At 43.4% G+C, this 25,608-nt stretch overlaps 1 protein-coding gene across 2 annotated transcripts in view; it reads left to right on the forward strand.

Annotated features, from left to right (window-relative positions):
* PREX2 (phosphatidylinositol-3,4,5-trisphosphate dependent Rac exchange factor 2) overlaps positions 1-25,608 on the forward strand; it is a 1,248,069-nt gene that overhangs the window by 690,064 nt on the left and 532,397 nt on the right. For both annotated transcript variants that reach the window (XM_086965847.1, XM_086965848.1), the window contains exons 28-29: positions 5,597-5,679; positions 19,463-19,553. In XM_086965847.1, the coding sequence (XP_086821973.1) occupies positions 5,597-5,679; positions 19,463-19,553 (174 nt within the window). The remainder of the gene's footprint in view (positions 1-5,596; positions 5,680-19,462; positions 19,554-25,608) is intronic.

Below are 25,608 nucleotides of genomic sequence, written 5' to 3' on the forward strand. Positions count from 1 at the left end.
ATCAATGGGGCTAGGAATCCCCCGCAAAGCACCGAATCGATCCTGACATGTAGATCATGGAGAGCGGAATAAAAGGAATAATCCCTGGTTCCCCTGTGCCTCTCCCTCCAGACATCCAGCAACCCCCATCGTTCTTGCCAGTCCTTCCTGTGCGCGGCCAGCCTGCGCACAGGAGAGTCTACTAGGGGGGGATGGGACCTATCCAGAGCAACATCCGTAATCGAGTTGAAGTCCCCCCCTAGCACTATCGAACCCGCCAGGAAAGAGGCCAAGGACCCCGAGAGGCTATCAAAGTATCGGCCTTGGTCAGTGTTCGGTGCATAGAAACAACAGAAAACCACATCCCGTCCATATAACCTCCCCTCCACCGCTACAAACCTGCCATCCGGGTCTACTACCTGATTCAGCACTTGGAAGGGTATCCCTGCCCTCACCCAGATCAAGACCCCCCTGGCATACGCTGAGTAAGTGGTGCCTAAGACCTGGCCCGCCATCTTTTCTGCAAGGCAGCGCACTCTTTTTTGGTGAGATGAGTCTCCTGGAGCATAGCAATCTGAACCCCCCTGCGTACCAGGTATGCATGTACTTTGTGACGTTTCACCATAGTCCGCAGCCCCCGGACATTCCACGTTAGGCATTTCAAGTTAGGTAATGTCCCCATTCCAACTCCGTACAGTCCGAATCAAATAACAACGGTCCATGGCCCCCCCAATGCAGTTGCCCCCCCCCCAAACAATCCCAAAACTGAAACATTCCCCAAACCCCACTCCCCAGGACAGAGCACACGAACCCAATGGCCGCCCCCATCCAAACCTTGATCCAACTTCTCACACACTTACCCTGTGGTCTCCACCACAGTCGACCTTAAGGGCCTAAGGGGGGTGAGTCGCCGCCGACCCCAGCTAGCGGAGCCCGCGTCCCGCACTTCATCCCCTCCAAGACACACAGCTCCCCCTCCCGGCAACCCGCCCCCCAGCAACAGGATATCGCCCTACCATGAAGTCCCGATCTAGTCCCAGTTCTATCTCAGCCGCAGAAAACAACATCCGAAGTCTGTGGGGTTACTATCGGCCCCTTCTGGCTCTCCGCCTCCGAAAGTTCCTCTCCTGTCCTGCTGCCTTCCCCTCCCGAGTCCGTTTCGGCCCGTTCACTGTTCTGTCGCGACCCTGTAATGGCCGCCGTCGCTGCGAGTGCATCCCTCTTCTCCGCCGTCATTTCAGCCTCCCGTTTCTCCCGCTGGCGCCTGTTGCGGGATCTGATGCGTTGTGATTGCCGCACCCGGGGCTGCTTGGGTTGGTCTCGCCGACTTTGGTGCGACCTGTCCGTCCCCGCCCTGTACGACTCAAGCCATTGCCAAACTTCGTCCGGAGTCTGGAAAAAGTGCGTGGTGCCATCCATGATAATCCGCAGCTTGGCCGGGTAGAGCAAGGAGTACTGGATGCCTTCCTCCCTGAGCTCCTTCTTCACAGCAAGGAACGATGCCCTGTCCTTCTGGACCGCCTGCGTATAATCCGGGAAGATCGTTACCTTGCTGTTCTCCACCTCATAGGGGCCCGACATCCTGGCCCGCTGGATGAGGAGATCACGGTCCTTGTAGTGGAGGAGCCGCACCACCATTGGTCGGGGGGGGCGGCCAAGCCCCGGCGGGCGAGCGGGCACCCGGTGAGCTCGCTCCAGAGTGAAAAATGGAGTAAGCCCCTCCGGCGCCACCACAGTGCGGAACCAGTTCTCCATGTAGGCCACCGCATCCTCCCCCTCAATCCGTTCCGGCAGGCCTACGACCCGCACGTTGTTCCGCCTATTGCGGCCTTCGGCATCCACCGCCCTCCGCTCCAGTGTGTCCAGCCGGGCCAAAATGTCCGTGATCCTGTGCTCCGCGGTCACCACCGATGGCTTCAGGTCCAGCAACAGTTGGTCATGATCCTTGACCCGATCCGCCAGCTTCGCGTGATCCGCGCGTAGCAGCCCCAGGCCCGTGGCCACTTGGGCAATGTCATTGTGCAATGCCTCCTTAGTGGAGGTGATCGCCTCAAGGATGGCATCCAAACGCCGGTTCAGCCGCTGTTCCTGGTCAAGCTCCGGGGAGGGACTCTCACTCAGCCGAGTCGATGTCGCCGAGTCCCCCTCGCGGCTCCCGGGCATCGGCCCTCCGATCGCCGCCATGTCAGGGCGCTGCGTCACAAGTCCGGTCACCCGTTCTGCGAGTATGCCCGTGGATCCGTGCCGGCCACCGGGCACCGGGCAGTGCTATGTCCCCGCCGACGTTCTCAGGAACAATGGCCAGGCGGACGAGCTCCGTTCCGTCACCCCCCTTTGGCCTGCGGGGGGAAGGATGAATCTTAGGGCGGTGGCCGACGAGGGCCCCCGATCTTCTGGGTGAATCGGGACAGCGTCCCCTGGTCTCAGGGCATCGCGCCGCCAGTCCTAGTGTGTCGGGCAGCCAGGTGCAGGGTCCCTTGCTACTTGGCGACGACCGGACTCAGGGCTGAAGTTCGGGACCGTCCGACCTCCTCGCCGCCATTTTCTTCACACCCTGGGCTACACCTCGGCCGCCTCCTCTCTCGATCTCCTCGGGGCCAGCAGTCCCCCAGCGACTCTCCGATTTCTCCCAGCTGTCCCCTCACACTTCAGAGGGCAGGAGCGTCGTCTCCGGGTCGCCTAGGGTCCCGAAAAACAGGAGAATTAGCGGGATTCCGCGCGGAGCTGCGAGCTCACGCCGCCATCCCGATCGGCGTCCAAGCCACGCCCCCAGGTATGTAAACTTAATATACATTAAAGTAAATAAAATACAATAAACAAAAGTATGCCCCAATCAGTGATTGTTAGTTAAGTATTTTTGAATGCTAGGTTATGAAATGCCCTTCCCAACCTCAAACCTTTTCAGATTGATGTCTACTCTATTATTCATGTGTAATGAGTATGTTTTGGGGTTTGTTTGGTAGTAAGGGCGCCACATTCAGTGTCCAACTTTTATAATTGTATGACTGACACATGCTTGTTGCTACTGTCCCCTGTGTTACAGGTTCTGAATTTAGGTTTTGATATCGCATAAACTCACATTGGAATTATTCAAGCACTATAAAATAACGGGCTAGAGCATTCATCAGTATTCAGTGCAAGCGAGGGAGGGGAATTCAAAATTGTGAGCATTGGGGAAAAGGTGAATCTTTATTCATTACTAGGTCAGACAGGCTGAAGAAGCTTAGTGATTATTTATCAGTCATATAAAAGGTGCTCCTCGAAGTGTTTAGTTTTATTTGCTTTCAGGAGTAAGGTGGCAAGCTTGATGGTACCACAGATGTTGTTCCAGGTCCTTGGTACATAGAAAGTTTGCCTTGTGGTCATTTCTTTTTCACACAGCAGTGCTGTGGTAGCTTCCTCGAATCAATAGTTTCTCAGCCAGATAGGATGATGCAGTAGTAGATGGTACTGTCTTGCAGGTGAGGCATCAGGCAACATGCTGGAGACTTACTGAAACTGTCATTGCAATTGCATAGACGTGATGTATACTTCTTTATTTGTTTCATGAGTGAAACATATTCATAAAGGATGTTCTTCAGTATAGTTAGATTGGAGGCAGGGAGTAAAGTCAGGGAGGGAGCTCTACCGTCCAGGTGGGAGAGAAGTGGGACTGATTTATTTCTGAATTGAGAATTTGGGCAGGGTGGGTTTTATCACACACAGAAAAGGGAGTTGTGCTGAGACAGTTTAAGCATTCTTAGGGATGTGAGTTTTGAAGGAGAGGTTTCTACGAATGATGACTGTAAATGGTTTTGTTCTAATAGAAAGATGAAGAGTTAATATGTTTATGGTAATTTTAGAGAGTCAAACCTGGATTGTGGCTTGTCTACTGGTGACGTGGATGACGGGTATCGTAGTTGTGTTCAGCTTGAGGTATGCATGTGATACCCATGCTTGCATTACGTGGCTGGCATGTATTTTAAAGGTGCTAAATAGAGTTCTGTATTGTTGAAATACAGAAGAAAGTTCACGCGTTGTTTGTGAGGAAACAACAGTGTACATGTTAAAGATTGGAGGTGAGGCTAGCTTAGTGGCTGTCACTAAATCTTATGGTTCCGCCTTGTTAGAATTAGTTAAAAGAGGTAATTGACAGGCTATTTCCCTACTTTACCTGCAATCCAATGTGTGTTAGTAGCAAATTACTACTAAGAGATCTACCAAGATCCTGAGTCCGGGCCACAGGTGTCTGTGACGTGCACGGTGTCATTCACGCCTGGGATGCTTGCCATCTTTGTCCTGTAGGGTGATCGAAAACTTGGTTCATAGTTGTGTAGGATGTGCTTGCTCAATGATCTTCGTGAGGAATGATAGATGTGGGTGGGATTGGTCAGTAATTGAAGCAGTTATTAGACAAGAACTAGCAAGAGCATGTAGGGACAACAAAATGCATTGCGTGTCAGCAGATAACGAAGAAGCTGGCGGTGGGAGGTGCAGTTTACCATGAGGTGTTTGGACTTGGAAAGAACTTAGGCTTAAAGTGGCCAATGACCTTATGTGAGCTGGCTTTCTATTTATCTTTATTGTAGAGGTAGCTTACGGGCTGCAAATAACATTGAACCCATAAGCTTCGTTTATTTCAATGATTATTGAATTTGTTCGCAAAGCTTTTTCCCACTTTGCTTTCAGGGTGAAAAGAAGGACATTAAAATTAATTAAAGGTTGGGTCATTTCCAATTACCCATAGAAAGACTTGAGAGCATAGCATTGCAATAAAGAACTGCATTGCAATGCCCGGGATATGATAATTGTTTGCATTGCTGTGTTCTGTCAAGTGATACATATTTTATTTATATATACACACATGCCCGCACGCACACACACGCACACACACATATATGTGATTGTCTTCAGGCATAGCAACGTTCATAGTTAGCAAAGTTAGGTTTTACAGACTACAGTAGTCATACGTCTGCTTCTACTCCTGTTTTTGACTCTACATTTGCTGCTTTGTTCTCACAGCACCACTTAATTAGATCTGCCAGCGGCCTCAGCGTGGCAAGGGTGACCTTCAGACACACTTTCCCTTCCTCCAGCAGCACTCATTGTACAAGATGATGTCATGTTCCCATTTTAATTATGGACTTGGAGTCCTAGTGTGCTTAGGGTAATGACTATAAAACACAGACTGAAATTCACTCTCATGAGTTAAGAAACAAACAGAATTCCTTTCACAGAATATCTCACCTGAAGAAATATAAGTTGTAATTCTTTTATATTAATTGTATGTAATGCTATAATAATATTCTTAAGTTTCAAGATTACTTTTAGATAAAGTTATACATACATCAAACATAGTTATTATCAAGTGAATCATAGTTTTTAGTTTCCTATCCCTACTTTAAAAAACAAAATACCGAAAAACATAGTCAGACTAATTTTTCCATACCTGGAAAAGAGTAACCTTGACTTGGTTAAACAAGGTATGCACATAACTGGGTGCAATCAGACACAAATCTTTGACATGTCACAGTTAACCTATACCCGCCAATCTTGTGATAAACTAAGTAGAAGTGCGTGCATGCTTACAATTGTATTTCTTTAATGCAACTCTGAATATGTCATTTTCTATGTTCAGGTGATGAACTCCCAATGAGTGTGCGTATTTCCCATGACAAACAAGATCAGCTGCACAATTGTTTGGAACACCTTTTTAGCCAGGTATGGATCTTTATATTTCAGTTTTGTCTCTATTCGGGCATGTGAAAAAGGGATTTTTTTAAAATCTCTGATTCAAGTGATTCCAAGAATTGTTGCTGAAAACACTTAAAATAAAGAATGTAGCTCATTTCATTTCCCTTTGTTTCCCAGAAAGGTTCCAAGATATAACAAGCATTGGCAAAGCCAATAGTTTTTTTTTATTTCTTATGTGATGATAATATGTCTGAAGATAATAACGGAAGTCAGAATCCAGATCCCAATGGCTTAAGTCACTACATACCTGCCGGACGCTACCTCTTTAACATTCCTGCCCTTTAGTTGGAAGAGGCCCTTTCAGCCATAGGCTTTGAGCACAGCAAATGTCCCACCTAGATGGAGCCTGAGTTTCACTGAAAGCATGGCTTGACCCACAGCTGCTGGTGATGCCAATCCTTTGGGGGACGTTTACAAGGAAGAGAACAGCCTCACGTGGGAGTGCAGCCTCTGTCACACAACACCACTGGGAGGCAGAATGAAAGACTTCCTTCAGGAGTGGAGGAAGGTGACATCAGACAAATGGATTTTAAGCATCATAAAATGTGGATATTGCATAAAACTTACCTAAACACCACCAGCAAGGAAACCAAAAAAAAAAGGTCCACTCTAAAGAGAAAACAGCCCAGCTGCTCAAAGAAGGAGAAGAATTGCTGGGAAAATAAGGCAATAGAAAGAGTACCGTGGAAAGAGATTAATCAGTGAAAATACATATTTCTCAATCCCAAAACCAGACCGAAATAAATTGGCTTATACTATACTTCCGGTGTATAAAAAAATTTATACAAAAGAAAAAAATCAAGATGACAGCACCGCAAGAAGCCATACCAGTTACAAAAGGGGAATTACAAGGGGGGCGGGAACACACTGCTTCTCATCCCAGCACAGTTCTCCCCATTGCATCCTGATAAATGCAGTATGCTTACTTCAAAGTTGCTGTAGATCTTCACCAAAGTTGGTACAGGTAGTGATGTTATCTCTAGACATGTGTTTTTGGGTGTAGCCCTTCATCAGTAGAGAGCAAAAGTAATGTAGAACAGAGAAAAGACAGCAGAGGTTTGCTGAAAGGGTGCCCAAGTCTTCACAGGTCACAGTACCACTCCACAGAAGCACAGGTGCATCCCAGGAGAGCTCGTCAGCTCATTGGCTCAAGGGAGCCTTTCAAACACAAGGGTGGAGGGAGCACACTGCTTCTCATTCCAGCACAGTTCTCCCCAATCTCCCCATCGCATCGCCATTGCATCCTGAAAAATGCAAAAGGGGAATTGCATGGCAGCTATAGACCTAAAAGACGTTTACATGCACATCCCAACGAATCACAAACACAAAAGATACTTGCGATTTGTAATGAACAAGTCACACTATCAAATCAGAGTGTTTGCCTTTAGAATAAATTCTGCACAAAGGTGTTTACAAAGTGTCTAGCAGCAGTGGTAGCACATTTGAGAAGGCAAGGGATACACGTTCATCACTTGCCTAGATGACTGGCTAGTAAGAGCAAACTTTTTAACCAAAAGCACAACAGACATACAAAAGGTGATAACTCTTTTCAGCCTGGGATTTTCAATAAATATAGAAAAATCACTTTCAAAACCAGAACAAGAAAATATCTTTCTGGGCGCAAGAATCAACTCAATTGAGGCAAAGGCCTATCCCTGCATTAAGAGGATTGTGTCAAGACTTCAAGAAACTTGCCTTTACCAGAAGGGGCAGTTTCTGACAACGAAGACGGTGGGGAGAATTCTGGGGAAGATGGCTTTTTGCATCCCTCTCATTCCATTACTAGGTTACAAATGAGACCAATTCAGGAATTGCTACAAAACCAATGGTCACAATCATTAGATCTATCGTTTGTCACACAGAAAATACAGGAGGAAATGGTGTGGTGGAACAGATCACATTTTACAGCGGGAAGACCATTTGCACAACCAACTCCAACAGCAACCATTACTACAGATGCCTCACATATGGGTTGGGGAGCCCATTTTCGTCTCGTTCAAGGTCAGAGGGCTATGGAGGGAACAAGAAGTGGTCCAACATATCGATATCCTGGAACTAAAAACAATGTTCCTAACCTCAAAAAGAGGTGTGGGGAATATTAATATTAATTCAAGCAAACAATACTATGACAATGTTTTATATCAACAAACAGAAAGCAACACAATCCTTGTTCTATCAGGAAATCTGGAAATGGGCCAGTCACCAACAAATAGACCTAACAGCTGCTCATCTTGCAGGAAAATATCATATGGAAGCTGACAAACTAAGCAGCAAAGCATTATCTTATCACAAATGGGAACTAAATCAAGCAGTACTCAAACAGATATCCAAACAACCAGGAACTCCAGAAATAGATCTTTTCTCATCACCAACAAATGCAAAATGCAAATACTTTACGTCCAGGCATCCACACCACCAATCCCTAGGTAATGCCATGCCGAATAATTAGTCAAGGATATTTGCTTAGGTCTTTCCCTCATACCACTGTTGCAGAGAGTAATCAACAAATGCAAGCAGGCCAAAATGGCATTAATTCTTATTGCTCCTCAATTGGCAGACAAATATGGTACACAGAACTAGTGGAGCTGGTGTCAAGTCAAGCCAAGTCAAAGAATTTATATAGCGCACTACATACCCAGAGGGTCTCAAGGCGCTTAGGGAGGGGAGGAGGATTACTTGTCAAATATCCATGTTTTAAGTTGCTTTCTGAATGCTAGGTGGTTCTGGGTAAGGCGAAGGTAAGTGGGGAGTGAGTTCCATGTTTTAGCTGCCAGGTATGAGAAGGATCTGCCTCCCATGGTGGTCTTGTTGATGCGAGGTACAGTGGCGAGGGCTTGGCTAGAAGAGCGTAGTTGACGGGAGGGGGTGCAGAAGGACAGTCGTGAGTTGAGGCATTCTGGTCCGATGTCGTAGAGTGATTTGTGTGCGTGGGTTAGCAGTCGAAAAGTGATCCTCTTATTGACGGGTAGCCAGTGGAGGTTTTTCAGGTGATCAGAGATGTGTTCGTTACGTGGGATGTCTAATATGATCCTGGCTGAGGCGTTTTGGATTCGTTGGAGTTTTTTCTGGAGTTTAGCGGTAGTCCCAGCGTAAAGGGTGTTTCCATAGTCTAGTCGGCTCGTGACCAGAGCATGGGTGACTGTTTTTCTGGTTTCGGTGGGGATCCAGCGAAATGTTTTTTTGAGCATGCGAAGAATGTTGAAGCAGGATGAGGAGAGGACCTGCTGTCAATGAAGGTAGGGAAAGTTCTCCATCCAGAGCTAGAGAGTTTCAGTTTGGCAGTATGGCTTCTGAAGACTTACAACAACATGGACAACAACATGGGTAAACCAGTGACAAACGGTACAGTCTTTAAATGGATCTCCCAAACAATGTAATTGTGTCATTCAAGTACAGGAATAGATATATATTCCAAACCAAAAGTGCACTCAACACATAATCCAAGGAGCTCAGTAGCCGTTCTAGGAAATATACCTTTTCAAGACATTTGCATGACAGCTATTTGGTCATCAGTCCACACGTTTACCAAACATTATTGTATAGATATTCAAACGAATACAGAAGCTCAAGTGGGACAGAAAGTATTAAAACATTTAATTGCAAATTTAAGCTCATCCTCATCCCAACCACCATAAGATTAAAAAAACATGCAAAATCAATTCACACCGTGTGAATGCAGAAAAGAATCACGCAAAAAAATAAAAATTTCTTACCTGTAGAAGTAGTTTTGCAGCTTGAAGAATTTACTTTATTCACAGGCGACTCAGAAACCTTCGCTAGAAGATGGGAGAGAAAGAAAACAAAATCTGAAAATGGTGACCATAAGAGACACCAAATGGTGGAACTGTCAAGGTCCAACAAAAACAAAAAACAGAGAAGAGACAAAGGAACACTACTGTATTGGAGAATTCCAGACCCAGCCACGAGATGGTGGAATCATGCATAGAATGTGAATCCAGAAAATTCTTCAGGCTGCAAAACTACTCTTACAGTTCAGAAACCATTTAGTTGTATTTAGAGTTGTGTGGAATATGGAGAGCCAGACATTTACAATTATTGGCAGATGTCTTATTCAGTTAACCTTTAAGTAAGGCACTATGATCGTACTCCCTGTTTGCAGTATTACTACTGTGAAAGCCAATGTTTTTTAGTTTGTCTCACTTATAATAAGCCTCACCATTTCCAATCGATGGGCATAGTTGCAAATGGAGTCACTGTTTTCTGCACTCAAAGATCTGCACTGCAGCATTTAATTTTCACCCATTTTTTGCAGTTGCTGTACTCATCTAACAAACTAATGTTTCAAGACATCCTTACAGGCTTAAGTATGCAATTATATTATTTCCATTAGGATTATGTGGTGACATTGTTTAAGCGATGCCGTTTTGTCAAAATGTATGACAGATGCCTCTAGCTGCTTTCACAGTGACTTCTTGTCAGGTAGGAAAATGCCTTTAAAAGTCAACTGCTGCGCTGTATGCATCTTTATTTCTGCAATGCAGCAGCTTCTAAACCCACCTGGCCCCAGGCATGCTTTGTATAAACTCTACTTTCACAAATGAAATCAAAGACGTCTGCAACCAAGAACTCAAGGATGTCCAGTCATTTCTTTTGAAGGGTCTTGTGTTTTAATTTTAAATAGTGTATTTTGTGTTTTGTCCCATGCTTTATGCTGAGGTGGGCAGAAGCAAAATGTAACTGTTAATTTAACAGACCAATGTATGAACTCCTCTGACCAAAAGGCATATTAATTATGCATATAATGTATAATTTTTTTAGAAAACTGTCTCAGAGGCCAGACCTAAAACACATTATTTACATGCACAGACCTAATTTACACATCAACATAGCTTTGTCATTCTGACACAGACCGTCTAGCAAAAATTGGTGTATGAAGCTGTAATTGATAGGACACCATGCACAATTTTAAAAGTAACTTCAAGTAAAGCACATTAAAGCCCAGTCTCCCCAAAAAACATGTGTATGGAGATTTGCAAACTTGTCAAGATTATACCTGGAATTTTGCACAGATGCAGCTTTCTAAGCAGCGTCATATGAAAACCATGTACACTAAGATTCACCTAATGTGGCACTGTATGTACAGTAAAATTACATACTGTTAAAACAGCACAGTTGTGCAATTTTCTTTATGAGGAAACCAGTCTCTGTGGGGAAACCCACTCTTCTACACTCCTGTAGCGTCCTCCCCAGCCCGGTTACTCACCAATTACTATACCACACACAAAGCTTAGTATAACACATCTTTAATCTTCTGCGTGCATCAGCGAACTCAACATTCTTAATTGTGCATTAATTTCACTGCACTCTAACGCTTACATTACACTTCAACGGAGTCCATCAGGTGCCTCAATGGTTCAGTCATTACAGACCCACACAACACTAAATCTCCCCCTTGTTAAAAATATATATATTTTTTACAAATATATACATAATCATAGCTCTTCAGTGAGTCTCTGTGGAGCTTTGGTCACACGTCCCGGCCATGTCTTCGGAAATTGGGGACTGGCATTAAAAGTGTCCATGACCGATGTTGGTGACGTAGAAGCAGCAGCAGTAAGGGTTTCTTCCCATGTCTTTTCAGACCCAGTCTCTGCAGTGACATCAGTGACTGGCGAGTGATGAGCCACATGTCAAAAATGTGAGAAATCCTGCATAATGGACTTCCCAGGACGTTGGGCAGTCACAGTGTGTTCTTTGGTGGTTACAACATGAAATGGTTCAGCATCGAAAGGAGGATCAAACTTTTTTTTCTGTACTAACAAACAAGCACTCCTTTTGTGAACGGAACGTCTTTTGCATGTCAGCGTTTGTCTGCATAGGCCTTCATTTTACTCTCATGATCCAAGTCTTTCATGTGGGTCTCTTCCTTAGTATTTGATGTCCTGTTGGTCCATTGATGTAATTTGGTTGTTATTGCTCTCCCAAAAATCAAGGTTGCAGGGCTTTCAGCAGGGGTCGAGTGAGGGGTCGAACAGTAAGCTTGAAGAGCAAATTTAAGACAGTCTTGAGTTCCAGGGGCCTTATTTATGAAGGCCTTGCGCCACCGGTGCGTCACTTTTTCCCATTTTAAAAGTGACGCATCGGTGGCGCAAGGCTTTCATAAGTAAGGCCCCAGGTTTTCTAGTACAGCATGCTAGACAGCCTTCTAAGTGGCCAAAGAGGTGTGCTCTTCTAATGCCTCAAATTAAGATCACTGAGAAAGTCTCTAAATGCTCAACTGTTAAAAGGTGGGCATTTGTCAGATTTTAAGTTTGTAGGAACATCCCATATCACTAATAAGCTGTCTAATCACTCAATGACTCATTCTTGAGTGATAAATGAGAGATCTTCAGGAGTATTCATCTATAATCACCATCAGCTGATGTCCGTTGGCAAGAGGATCGAAGAAGTCACTAGCAATTCTTTCCCATGCATGCGTTGGCAACTCTGACATGTTTAAGGTATGTTGAGTGGTTTTCGATTAAAAGCACTTGCATAGATGACAGGCCTTCAATTCTCTTTCAACTCTCTCATCGAGAGTTGCAAACCAGACTCGGTCTTGGAGAGCTTGATTGGTGGCAACAATCCCATGATGTCCTTCATGGGCCACTTTAATTATGTGTTGTTGCAGACTCTCCATAATGACATTTCTCAAACTTCTTAGAATAATCCCTTCCTGAGTAACGGACAATTCATTTTTGACATTTTTAAACTTTTAGTAATCACTGTCACTGGTAAGAGGTCGAGAGTACTGGTACCAAGACTGTGTAATAATGTCTTTCAGTTTTAGCATCTCCCTATTGTGACTCGTGGCAGTGACAATTTGTTCCAACAAAATAGCAGCTGGGGTGCTTGATTTCACTATGAATTTTATGTGGGCTTCAGCCATTTTAGAATAGGTGCCAAGGCACTGTAAAGTCACTCGAGAAAAATAGTCAGCAGGGTTCTCACTTTCCCTGGACGTTGCACTATGGTGTCGTATTCTTGCAATCGCAGAGCCCAGCGTTCAATGCGAGAGGCTTTTTTGCCTTTGGATTGCCAAAGATATTTGACAATGCTTGATGAACTATCACAAATGTGAAGGGCTTCCCATAAAAGAATATGTGGAAGTGTTCATACACCCACACCATTGCTAAGCTTTCTTTCTCAGGTTGAGAATAAGCTTGTTCAGTTTGGGACAGACTTTAACTTGCATAAGCCACAATGTGTCAATGAGCATTTGGGTGTCTGCTGTGCAAGGATGGAGCCTAATCGGATAGAGCTAAGCATCTACAACAACTCAGTATGAAGTTCTGAATCAAATTATACTATTTCAGTAGTAAGCTCATAGTTTGTTTGGTTTTCGGAAAGCTGTGCTCACATTCATGGGACCAAGGAAAGGAAACATTCTTTTTCGTCAAGTGTCCTAGTGGCGCACTGACAGTGGCAAAGTCTCATACTTATCTAGAGCAATAATTATGTCAAGGAATAAACGTAACATGGAAATATTCTTTTTTTGTCAAGTCTCTTAGTGGCAAAGTCTCATATGTATCTCTAGAGCAATAGTCATGTCAAGGAATGAATGTAACATGGAAATAATCTCGTGGGGGACTGGCAGTTGACAGCGCATGCACTTTAGCTGGATCGGGAGTCATGACCCCATCAGAAAAGATGTGGCAATATAATTTTAACTCTGTCTTATGGAACTCACATTACTCAGCATTCAAAGTTCATCCAGCATCAGCTGACACACTTGGTGAATACTTTCTAATGCTCCTTCTGGGTAGCTTTGAAACGCTAATATATCATCATTGTAATTGAAAGCATTATTTACAGGCTCTATGATACATCCAATGGCATCTTGAAATAACTCTGCAGCTGATGATGCACCGAAACTTAGTCTTTTCTAACAGAGCAGACCAAAATGTGTAGAGCCCGGGACCCACGTCTGGGCATACCCGGCGCACTTTCGGCGAGAAAACAGAAGATCCACAATTGATGGTCAGAATGCAGAACAAATAATAACAAACACCCCAAGTCAAGAGATCTGTGTTAAATCTATCATTCTTTTGCTCACCATGCCACCCCAGTTTAGACCTGCCATGTGCAACTCAGCCTTAACTCTGTGCCTCATGGGAATTGTCCAGCCTGAACTGCCAAGCGATGTTCTCCCTGGACCAGAAACAAGCATCCTAGGACCAGTTTCGGGGTTTCACCCCTTATCAGCCAGAATAGTTTGAATCTAGTGGCACAGTGAGCCCAGGACCCACATCTGGGCATACCCGGCACACTTTTGGCGAGAAAACAGAAGATACACAATTGATGGACAGAATGCAGAACAAATAAAACCATTCACGCCAAGTCAAGAGATCTGTGTTAAATCCATCATTCTTTTGCTCACCATGCCACCCCAGTTTAGACCTCGCCGTATGCAAATCAGTCTTTACCCTATGCCTCATGGGAACAGTCCAGCCTGAACTGCCAAGCCAGGTCCTTCCAGGACCAGAAACAAGCATCCTAAGACCGTTTTCGGGGTTTCACCCCTCATCAGCCGGGTGTATTTTTTATTTTTTTATTTGAAGAGTTTTATATAGCGCTGGCTAGACCCGGAAGTATCAGAGCGCTTTACAAGAGTATTAGCATTAGAGAAAAACAGTGTTACTTCATTACATCAGGTACTCTAGCATAGCATAACAAAGACAAACAAAAGAAAAACAGTATAACATGGTTCCATCAGTTAATAGAGCAAAGCTAAACATAGAAACAGTCCTATGGAGTCTAGAAGGTAGTGTGGGAATAGTAAGGGGTTGGAATGTTGATCGTGTCAGGCAGACCGGCCAGGGAGATAGTACTTCAGGAGAACATCACAAAATCAGAGTAAACAAGTCAACAAACCAGTTGGAGTCCAGTAAACATAAACATCCAGTGCCAGACTCACTATGTCAGTTCATCTTGGAAATGGAACAGGTCCGAAAGCGGGGGCGAAAAGAGTACCTCACCGTAACTATAACAAGATGAAAGTGGGGTAGGTGTCCAGGTTAGGGTTGACTTAGGGCAATGGTCGATATGGCGCAGATCAAGTGGCACACATCAATCTGTCGTAGCCGCCAGAAACGAGGGCCAGGTAATTGCCCCCAGTAACAAAGATTAGCAGACAGAATGGCGGACTTACAGATGGACAAAAAAAACAATCGAAGGGCCTCAAGGAAATCGACCCATGAAGCGGGGCTGGATTGGGGAGGCGGCCACCGGGTCCGGCGGGAGGAAGGCTGGTGATCACCGATCTCTCTCGGGTGGACATAAACAAACAATCGAGGTTGCATAGGCAGCAGTGGCTCTATTAAACCAGCTGAAATAGCCAGGGGAAATCAGCTTGGGTGCCCCGGCAGCAGCCCTGGAACAGAAAGGCAGCTGTGGGGTTGGGAGCGCATGCTCACTCGAAAACAAAAGGAAAAACAAGCTCAATGGCACAGGGCAGCAGCGTTGAGGCATTCTTGTTGCTGTTATTATTGGGGGAGCAAGAGGTTGTGTGTCCCAACTGCCCGGAAGGCGTAGCGGGAAGCCAGGCAACTGTGGGCAAATCTGGAAGGCAGGTGACGGCCATAGGGGTTATCCCCATCCCATCTCCTCAGCAACTGCCTCTGCAGCTCAACCGGGCATCAGCCATGTTGGAATGAATCCGCAATTGACAGGTTTTCGTAGATTCATCGGAAGCCGAGGGACAAAGGAAGATGAGGCCAAGGAGGCGAGGAACAGTGCCCATGTCCAGAGGGTAGGTGACGACCGAGGGGGTGATCTACAGCCAATCTCCTCTATAGCTACTTCGGTAGCTCCACCGGGTAATCGCCATGTTGCTAGGGCTCCGTCCGCAGTCAAAAGATTTTCACGGTTCAGGATAGCTTGAATCTGGTGGCACAGTGAGCCTGGGACCAACATCTGGGCATGCCCGGCGCATTTAGGGCGAGAGAACAGAAGATACACAATTGATGGATGGAATGCACAACAAATCAAAACATTCACCCCCAGTCAAGAGATCTGGGTTAAATCCATCATTCTTTTGCTCACCATACCACCACAGTTTAGACCTGGCCATATGCAAATCAGTCTTGACCCTGTGCTGCATGGGAACAGCCCAGCCTGAACTTCCAAGCTTTATCCTCCCTGGAACAGAAACAAGCATGCAGAACCAGTTTTGGGGATTCATCCCTCATCAGCCAGGATAGCTTGAATCTAGTTACGCCCGTACTATTTTATTTGTCTTGCAAACTGTTACAAATTAGTTCTCCTTTCAAAAACCTTTGCAGATTTAACCAGCGGCTGGACATTTACCTTCATGTGGAAACAAAAATCCAAATCAGAAGCACAACTTCTTTTTCTGAGGAGAATATACTCTGCGTCCCTCAACCTTGGGATTACTTTTCACATTCATGATTGACTCACTCTGGGCACCTCCAGTCTCCATGTCAGTAGCTTGTCGAACAGCATGCTCCTCAGCTCTGGCAGCCATGAGAACTCGCTCCAGACTAAGAGTTTCTCTCAGCATTCATCATCTGAATGAATCTGACATGCATCCATCAATGACTCTGAGGCGTGTAGCGTCCACATCATTAAATTAATTGAACTTACAGTGTTTAATGAACGTATCAAGTCTCTCAACAAATTTGTCAATGGTCTCACTAGCTTTCTGACATTCTTGGCTAAAGATTTTCCTTCCGTAATCTACATTTGGCATTGGATTGAGCTTGAGATTCAAGGCTGCTTTGATTTGACTGTATTTAATTTTGTCAGCTCACTGCATTTTCTTTATTACTTTTTTACACCTTCACCAGCATGATTCTTAAGGTACATGATAATCCTCTTGTAATCAGCTTCTTCAAGCACATCAATCAAATCATCAAATGTCTCTCTCTATCTAGGAAGTTCACCTGTCTCCAATATTCAGTTTTTGGGTGGTATTGAATGGCAGTGATGGTTTCAACAAGGTGGCAGCATTGTGACCATTTATGAGATGGCTGACACTGAGGGCGGAGTTCTTTCAGGCAATGTCTGCTGTCTGGTAGGACCTGCTTCATCCATGCCATCTCTAAGGAACTGTGCTGAATTGGCCTCTGGGTCATCCTGGACATCCTGTGGAACCTTGACTCCCCTATGCTCTCCATGGGTGCGCTTTGATTTCAGGAGACAGAAAGAGTTGTTCTAAGCCACCACTCAGCAGCTTTGGTGGTGTGCCACTTCAAGTAAAGACAGCTCCGCAAGCATAACCCTGGGTGCTTCCTCTGGGGCCCTTCCACCCAACTCTGTGGTACGATGACTCTCTTTACTCAGTTCTGGTAAGCAGACAACTGAATCTTGTATTTGATTTATGTTGCTTGTAAGCGTCTCTTTTTATTGCACGCCACCTGGTTGATCGCTGCCTCGCAGAGCTTCTGTTTGCAGCATTATCACTTTGTATGAATGTGCAGCTTCGAGTTGCGTGGTAACACAGTACCTTTCTTTGTGGACTTTCCAGTAGGTTGTCGGCCAACAATGCGTAGACTTCTCAGTGAAGCTTTCATTACCTTCAAATGCTTCACACAGAACTGGGGCTGCACTTTGATTCCACATAAACCAAATGCTGATTCTGCACTTTGACAGAGGCATAAGTGGCACACACAAGCAGTTTACTGGACCTTGGCAAACTCTCATGGAGAGCACTGTCATTCTTCTGGTTACTTAACCCCTATTTCGTCATCAGCTGTAGTGTCCTCCCCAGCCTGGGTACTCGCAATGACTATGCCACACATGTATCTTAGTATAACATGTCTGTATTCTTCCGCTTGCAACCACAAACTCAACATTCTAAACCTGCATGAATTTCACTATGCTCTAACACTTACATCACAGTTCTATGGAGTCCACCTGGAGCCACAAAGGTCAGTCATTATAAATCCACACAACACTACAACTCCCATGAAGTTTGTGGGCGTGCCTTTCCCCTTTGCACATTAAAACAAGCAAATCTCTTCCCATTTCAAGGATGGGAAAAGGTGGGAGGGAAATCTGGGTACACCAACCAACTGGCTGTTTGGTGGGGGTATACAAACCTTCAAGGCTAAGCATGCCTTGACCTATCCACACCTCACTACTTCAAATCAATATATATTTAAGATTATTATTACCCAGTTGGGATACAATGTTACGAGTAAATAGATTTAAACATGCCAGGCATTCTTAATGAATAACCTGCAGTTGTAGCTATAAATAAGGCTATTTGCACTCATAAAGTAGATTTACAAGTGATTATTACTTTGCGAATCAGGCCAATGTTTATCAAATCATATTGCTTTATTTTTAAACACTTCTATAGAAAGTGCCTAACATATAGCAGAGAATAAATATTAAAAGGTCAATGTACAAAATGACACTATGGTGAAAGCTTTGTGAGTAAGAGAGAGGTGGACATGCTTGAGGGGAAAATACAGTGAAAAAGAAAAAGGAGTGATCAAAGGCGAAAGTATGCAAAGGAGTAAAGAGGTTTAGTGACAGATTTGTGATCAGTGAGTAGCATTAATAATGAAAGAGAAATGTTTTTTCAAAATAATCCTTTAGTAAAGAGAGAATTAGTTAAGTTGTAGCTGTAAAGTGGGACAGCTAATAAATGTCTGAACCTTAAAATTGGCAAAGGGTAAAAATGTAAATCCGTATTTGTAAAGCACAGACTACTCACCCTTATGGGACTCAAGGCTCTGGGGGCCATCATGGAAATTAAGTAAGCTATTGCCCAGAGTCACATGGTGCAGAGCTGAGCTGCCGCGGGCATCGAACCTTGAACCCTGTGCTCGGAAGTCAGCTGCCCTGACCGATAAAATACAGCAAAATGATAGTATATGGAGGTAGTCCTACGAAGAGGAAGGTGAAATATTCAAGGCACAAACATTGAAAGGATGAGAACGTAACTTAGTGGATTCAAAAGAGAGACTTGAGGAAGTGAGGCAGAGGTTCCAAAGCTGGAACCTGCAAATGCAAGAGAGCCGACCATTATGAACACGGAAAGGACTTGGATGTTCTATTCAGAATGCCATTAGGACACAGTTCATATTGTTTGTCACAAACCAATTCCATACTCAATAAATGATGGCAATGGGAGCAGAGAGACTAGACAGAAGATTCCCATCTAAATAGGGGTTAGGTAAACAGGAGCCACTGTGGAGGTCACATGTATCTAAGTCATGCCTGCTGCAAAAGTTTCTTTGTTATTAATTATTACCTATGAATTATTCATTGATCTTTCTGCTGGTCAAGTTAAAAGAGGCACCAATGCTTTGATTCCAGTCCTGAAAGAAATAGTTTTGATTTTCAGTTTATTTCTTGCTGTAAGTGAAGCTCCACATTTTTCTTTCCAGGCTGGTACTGCCAGAACTGTCCAGCCCCGAGCTCTCTCCAAAAATGAGCAGATATCTTACGACTTACCTATTATTGTATTTGCTCATAGTATTTGCCTAGTGGGCACTAGCAGATAAGGACCACAGAAAATGCAATATTTCTGACAAGTTGAAAATGCTAAATAACAACCGATTTCCATGAAGCAGTGATCCAGTAAATCAGGTTCAGTTATTTCAGGTCAGAAAAGTGAATTTGGCCGAGTGTTAAATCTAGTGATAGAAAGAATACTTAATTTAGACTTTGGATTGTATCTTTTTCAACAAAGTGGTTTCACACAATTCTGAGGCAAGCTTATAATGTCTGTTTTTTAAATCAAAAAAGTATAATTTCAAAATATTGTTTATTACAGGTGGACTCCATTTCTAGTCTTCTGAAAGGCCCTATTGTCGCAAGAGCCTTTGAACAAACAAAGTACTTCACTCCAGGCCGAGGACTGCAAGGTAAACCGTGGTCCTCTTTGAATTCTTATCTAGGCAGGAGCGTAATGGTTAATGCATCTGAACTGATTCTTCTGTACTCTAAAATAGTTCAATGTTTGAAAGCTTGCATTTATTTAAAGGGTTCTTCGGTTTTTGGTGCGTGGAAATGTATGTGAAAATTGCACACTGGAAATGCTTGTCCCACAATAGTGGGTAGAAAAAAAGCATATTGCCTTTGGGCTGATGGTCTGATATGCCTATGTGTATTTTCCTTTATTGGTTGTGTTTCCAGGAAACCCCTCCTAATACCTTCTTTGTTACCCCTTTCATGCCCTGACCAAGGCCTTTGCAATTTTCACTGTCAGGGAAATGAATAATTCCAGTACTGGACTGCTTTTACCATACCTTTAGACCTCTGGATGCTTCCTGTATTAGCCATCTCATGTGACTCTCATTGATCCTTCAAGCACTTGCTGTGTAACCTGTTGGTGCTTCCTGTTTCACCTGTACACTTGGCTCTTGCACTTATCCTCTGCCTCCTCACTCTTCCATCAGAACCTGACTCTGCCGTACAGAACAGCCTTTTTCCACCCTTCATAGATTATTGCATCAGCTTCCTCCTCAGTACAGAAATCAGGATGTCTCATTGATAAATCAGACTCCAGGAAATTATATTCCTGAATCAACCGTAAGGAGAGTGCAATCTGATGAACACCTTCACTAATTTTGCACACCCTTGATCCAACACTGCCAACTTTCATCTTCTTTTGCAGTCCAGGAAACACCCTGTAAACACTTCTAAATATGCTTCATACTCTCATCCTTACTCTGTACATGCTCTAGACATTCTCACATTCTTGCCCCCACATAGTTTTCTCTCTGGCAGTTCCTGCACGCTGGTCAATGTGCTGGGTATCCCACCACATGTTACAACCCTTAGACATTGCTTTGGAAACACTCATCCATGTTCAATGTCCATTCAAAGGTTTAGTCATACTCTGCCACACTTTGCATACCCTCAAGTATTTGGTTCCTCGCATCAGTCCTCACTTTGCACAGCCTCAGCTCTACAATGTGCACACTTAGTAAATGACTCTAGATCACCATCCCCATGTGGCATGATGCTTCCCAATCATGCAATTTAGTTTATCAAAGATTGTTTTATTCGGTTACCTTTACATAGATTGTTAACACTTCTCTGCACTTGAAATGTGATTGCTCCACCAGTGTTCCTCTTTCGTATATTTGAAAGACGTGCATGTACTTGGAAGGTGAAGGAAGAATGTCTTGTGGGGAGGAGGAAGGAATAGATTGACAATGGGGAGAGCAGTTGTGCTATTGGGAGATGTTTTCAAGAAAGGAAAGAGCATATTACAGGTACTAGGGAAGAAAACAATTAATGTGATGGCAGCAAGCAGAAGAGGGAGATGCTCCTTGACACTGATATTGGTCAGCATAAGGCAGCTATGGAAGGAAACACTGATCTAACTATGATCCTAGCAAATCTCAGAATGTAAGCAGAACGTTCGGTTACGTGTAGTTGTCAAGCTATAGATAAGTAGCCTGAAAGCTCCAGAACTATTATCTATTTTCAACCCGAAGACAAAGAGAACATGGTGTGTCTTCTTTTTTGGGCTGTGTGTTTTGTTTTGCTCTTTTTGTTGTGCTTTGACAGATTTTAGTGGAGATATACTTGGCAACTTGTGTGCTAATGTCTATTCATCTTTTGTGTCATCTGCTGCCCAGATTCACATAGATGCACTTCAGCAAACTAGGTGAAATGCAGTTGAGGGGGTTTCAGTCTTGCTGGTTCAACCCATGTATAATGTGCCTCAAAGGAGTTAGAAATAGTTTCCTCACATCCCTAAATGCATCATTTGACGCCATTCACTTCATTTCATGGTCGTAATACTCAATGTGTTACCCACTCAATGCTCCTACACATTTTGCCCATTCAAAGAGGTTCACACCTATTACATTTGTTTTTCATCAAAAAAGACAAATTTTGAGTTGGGATAACTTGTTTGCAGATTAGCTTAACATAAAACACTCCATATATTCAATTCACTGAACAGCACAACTGTGAGGCCAACGATTGTCAAGAAGTATTGCACATCAATAAGGTTATGTTAAATAGCCTTGCACTCTAAAACAAAATGATCTGAATGGTCAAAATGTTGATTTACAAATTATTCACTTTATTTCTTTAGAATATTTTATTTCATTGTTGTCCCTCTCCATGTGCAATTTTTCTTACACTGCATAGGTAGAGTGACCTGCTTTTTACCATCACAGAATGTCGTCTCGCACCTTATAGTTACAGACAGATCTTCTCTGCCATGCTATGCTGTCGGTAGTTGTTAGGTCTTGTAACTTCATTCCAATATTTTTATTCTGTTCTTCAGATGTGCTCAGTCATTACAATGACCTATCCACAACTGTGCATCGTCATGACATTCCTTGTGCCTGAGATCTTTATTACCATAAACAGGCAGACGGTTGCGGGCAGTTTTGAATATGTATTTACACAGTGCTCTTTAGACTAGCAACACACAGCTTTAACATGTACCTGATTGGAATACTATATTTTTTTATAATGAATAGCAATGCTGGTATGTTAGGTCTTCTGTACGGTGTTGGATGTTTACAAAAAATCTTTTACCACGCATGGAATCACAACGCAGTTGTTACAACGACTGCGTTGTGATTCCGCATACCATTGCTCCGCAAGTCGGAACAACGACTTGCGGATCGGGGGGAGGTGTTGGATTTAAAATCCAACACCTTCCCTAGTGTCCGCACAGACTGGAGTTGGAATAGTAAATTATACTATTCCAACTTCCAGCGACCCCCCCTACGCAAGTCGTTGTTCCGACTTGCGGAGTAATGGTATGCGAAATCACAACGCGGTTGTTGTAACGACCGCGTTGTGATTCCCTGTGGTGTAAAAGAATGTGGGATATTAAGGTATATTCCTTCTGTACTGCCTTAACTGTCTGCAGAGGAGCCACAGAGTTTCCAACAGTGACACTTCCACAAAACCCAGGCGAGCACTTCTCATTTTACATTTTCACGTTCTTCAGTGTAACAGCAAAGTAGTCTCTGGTTGTTCCAGTGGACTTTTTTGCATCACAGGAGGTGTTGGGATTTTGTTGGTAAGTTGTAGGTGATTTCTGAAATCATTTTTTTGTATGCAGGATGGTATTAGCAACAAAACTATCTGTGTGTTGGCATATAAATTGACTTATCTTGTTAATTTTCATGTTATTTGCATACTTTGTCTTCCTGAAGAATCATACCACGTTATTGCGGTATTTTTCACAAAATCTTACCATGAATTACGCCAATACTACAGCGTTCTTTCTCTGAACACTGCCAATGTAATTGATCACTTCTTATTTCACATCTTGTAAACTCTCAAATTTCCACACATACTACAACCTTCACCTCTTCTATTTTATTTCGATATGTTTTATTGTATTTTTATTTCCCATATCCCCGTACGTAGTATTTATTTAACAATCCTAAATGATATCCTTCCAACATGGCATTACATTTGTCTCCTTACACCCACGCCTATCTTCTTTCTTCCTTTTCCAATATAAATGACCTCCATGTTCCCCACCACACACTGACGTTTTTGCCACTTACAGCAAGGCTGTCCACCGGAATGGACCTATAAAACAGTTGAGGGCCCATTCTTTTCTTCCACATAGGAAATCTTATATAGTTGTCATAATAGAATTCTCTTACCTGGTTAATCACTATCTGATGTGGCACCTATCCCCACATCTACTGTGACCTTATAAAATACTGCATACTCCTATAACAGAACCAATGGTAGCCTAGATACTTATTTATATACATTGCACACTGTGATAACTTCATGGCTGCCATCAGATACATGGCCCACACTTTAAATATACATTAACGTTAACTTATGTTACCCCTTACTCATTGTTTTATTTGTGATACCGCCTTTATTCAGTTCTTTATAACTTTAGTGGGTTCACCATGCTTTCGGTATCACTTCTCTCTATAACTACATCAGGATGATTACCTTCGTCCATTTTATTGCTCATCTCTTGGGCAGTCTTCAATAACATACCAGTATCCTTTCTAGTTGCCACATTAGGTGGAGCTCAGTCCAACTAGAACAATATAATAGGATGATCTCACTGCAATCATCTTGCTGTTATGAGTACCTTTTAACACCATCCTCAAGATGGAGTGAAACAACTGTAGCTGACCAAAGGTTCGAACTTAAGCTTCAGTGTAGGAAAGTCAATAGAAGGCTGTGCACATCGCATCCGGAGCTCGCCACATAGAAACTCCACTATCAAGAGAGAAACCAAATCGTATATCAAAAGGATGGTGCACCAAATTAAGAAGTCCGGAGAAGTTGTAGTATTTAGAACAAGTTCCTTTATTATTGTGAATCTTTAAAAGGCTTCAGCCAACGCGTTTCGTTCCCGTAGGAACTTCGTCTAGCTATTGAAGGAGACGTGGTCAGTCAGGTAGCAGCGAGTCAAAAAGGCATCAAATAAGGGTAGAGGCAAATCTGACTCGCTGCTACCTAACTGACCACGTTTCCTTCAATAGCTAGAAGAAGTTTACTTACCCACAACGTGGATGGTATTAGTGACTTGCGTTTCCTTGGCTACTCCATGGGAGGCTGCTAAGCAATATAACTCTGATGAAGTTCCTACGGGAACGAAACGGGTTGGCTGAGGCCTTTTAAAGATTTGCAATAATAAAGGAACTTGTTCTAAATACTACAACTTCTCCGGACTTCTTAATTTGGTGCACCATCCTTTTGATATACCATCCTCAAGATGTTAATTTCCTTGCAGGCTACCATACTGATGCACTTGACTGGTTCAACCTACCCGCTTCCTTCACTTCATGTTCATTTGATTGGATACTAGATAATCTTAATGAAATAATTTGCTGTTAAATATATATGTGAGTAGATTGAGAGTAACATCCTAGATCATCACTTACTTCATGCCTTTAGATTATACTACAACCTAGACTACCAATACATGTGAATAGAGTAGGGATATCTTCTTTAATAAAAACGCCCTCTCTGTAGCTTAGTAATGCTACCATTTTGTAGAGTCTACCATTTTCCTCTAAACTAATCGAAAAAGTAGTCATCTAGTAAATCCATTTGTTTAGTGAAGCAAGTTGTTTTTTAGACCCTTTTATTCTGGCATAGCCATGGCTCACATTCTAATGAGCCCTGATTGACGTCCTCCACAGCAGATGAAAGCTAGTGGACTGAGACATTGTTTGTGGGTTTGGACTTGTTGTACATTTCATTAGCCTTCACCTCTGTCAGCAGTTTTTAATTTGAAAACCAATAAGTGCTGGTGCCCAAAGTTTTTCCCAAAAGCCCAGAGCCACTAATGACGTATGTTGAGATTGCCGAATACCAAGGCTGCGTGTTATTGAATTCACCTGATGCCTCTCTCCTCCACCTATATACCTTTGTTTCACTCTTGCATGTTCTTTTTCACCATAGCTTTCTCCCTTTGTCATTGGATTTCTGTCTTTCTTTTTCTCCTCCTTTCCTCCCTGAATGTTTTTCTCTCTCTTGCTTTGGATCAAAGTTTGACGAGGAAAGTAAGTGCCATCCCCTCAAAAGAGTGCTTGTTGGCCTCAGCTGTATTACTTGAAGCACTGTTCATCAGCCATTGCTATCTAGGTTGAGGGTGGCTGGGATTAGTGGCACTCGACGGGATTGAATTCATTATTTCTGTTTCATAGATCTCTGTTGGGTTTTCTATCATTTGTCTTAGTCTCAACTGTGGGGTACTAGGTTTGGTTCAGTCACCTGTTTTATTCTATATATGCATTTTGTACATATAAATTGCACCAATTGACTTATATTATTCTGGAGCTCAAGATTCTGGATACTTCTAGTAACAAATCAGACTTTGAAAAATAGCTGATTGTTCCGGATGTTCTAAATACCTACACAACCCTAGTAGCATTTATCAGCGGTGTCCATTCGGATTGGGCCGTTTTTGCTACAGCTGTTTTAGAATTTTTAGCATAGTCATGGATGCTA

Source organism: Lissotriton vulgaris, chromosome 4_1 (assembly GCF_964263255.1).
Source record: "Lissotriton vulgaris chromosome 4_1, aLisVul1.2, whole genome shotgun sequence".
NCBI classification, from domain to species: Eukaryota; Metazoa; Chordata; class Amphibia; order Caudata; family Salamandridae; genus Lissotriton; species Lissotriton vulgaris.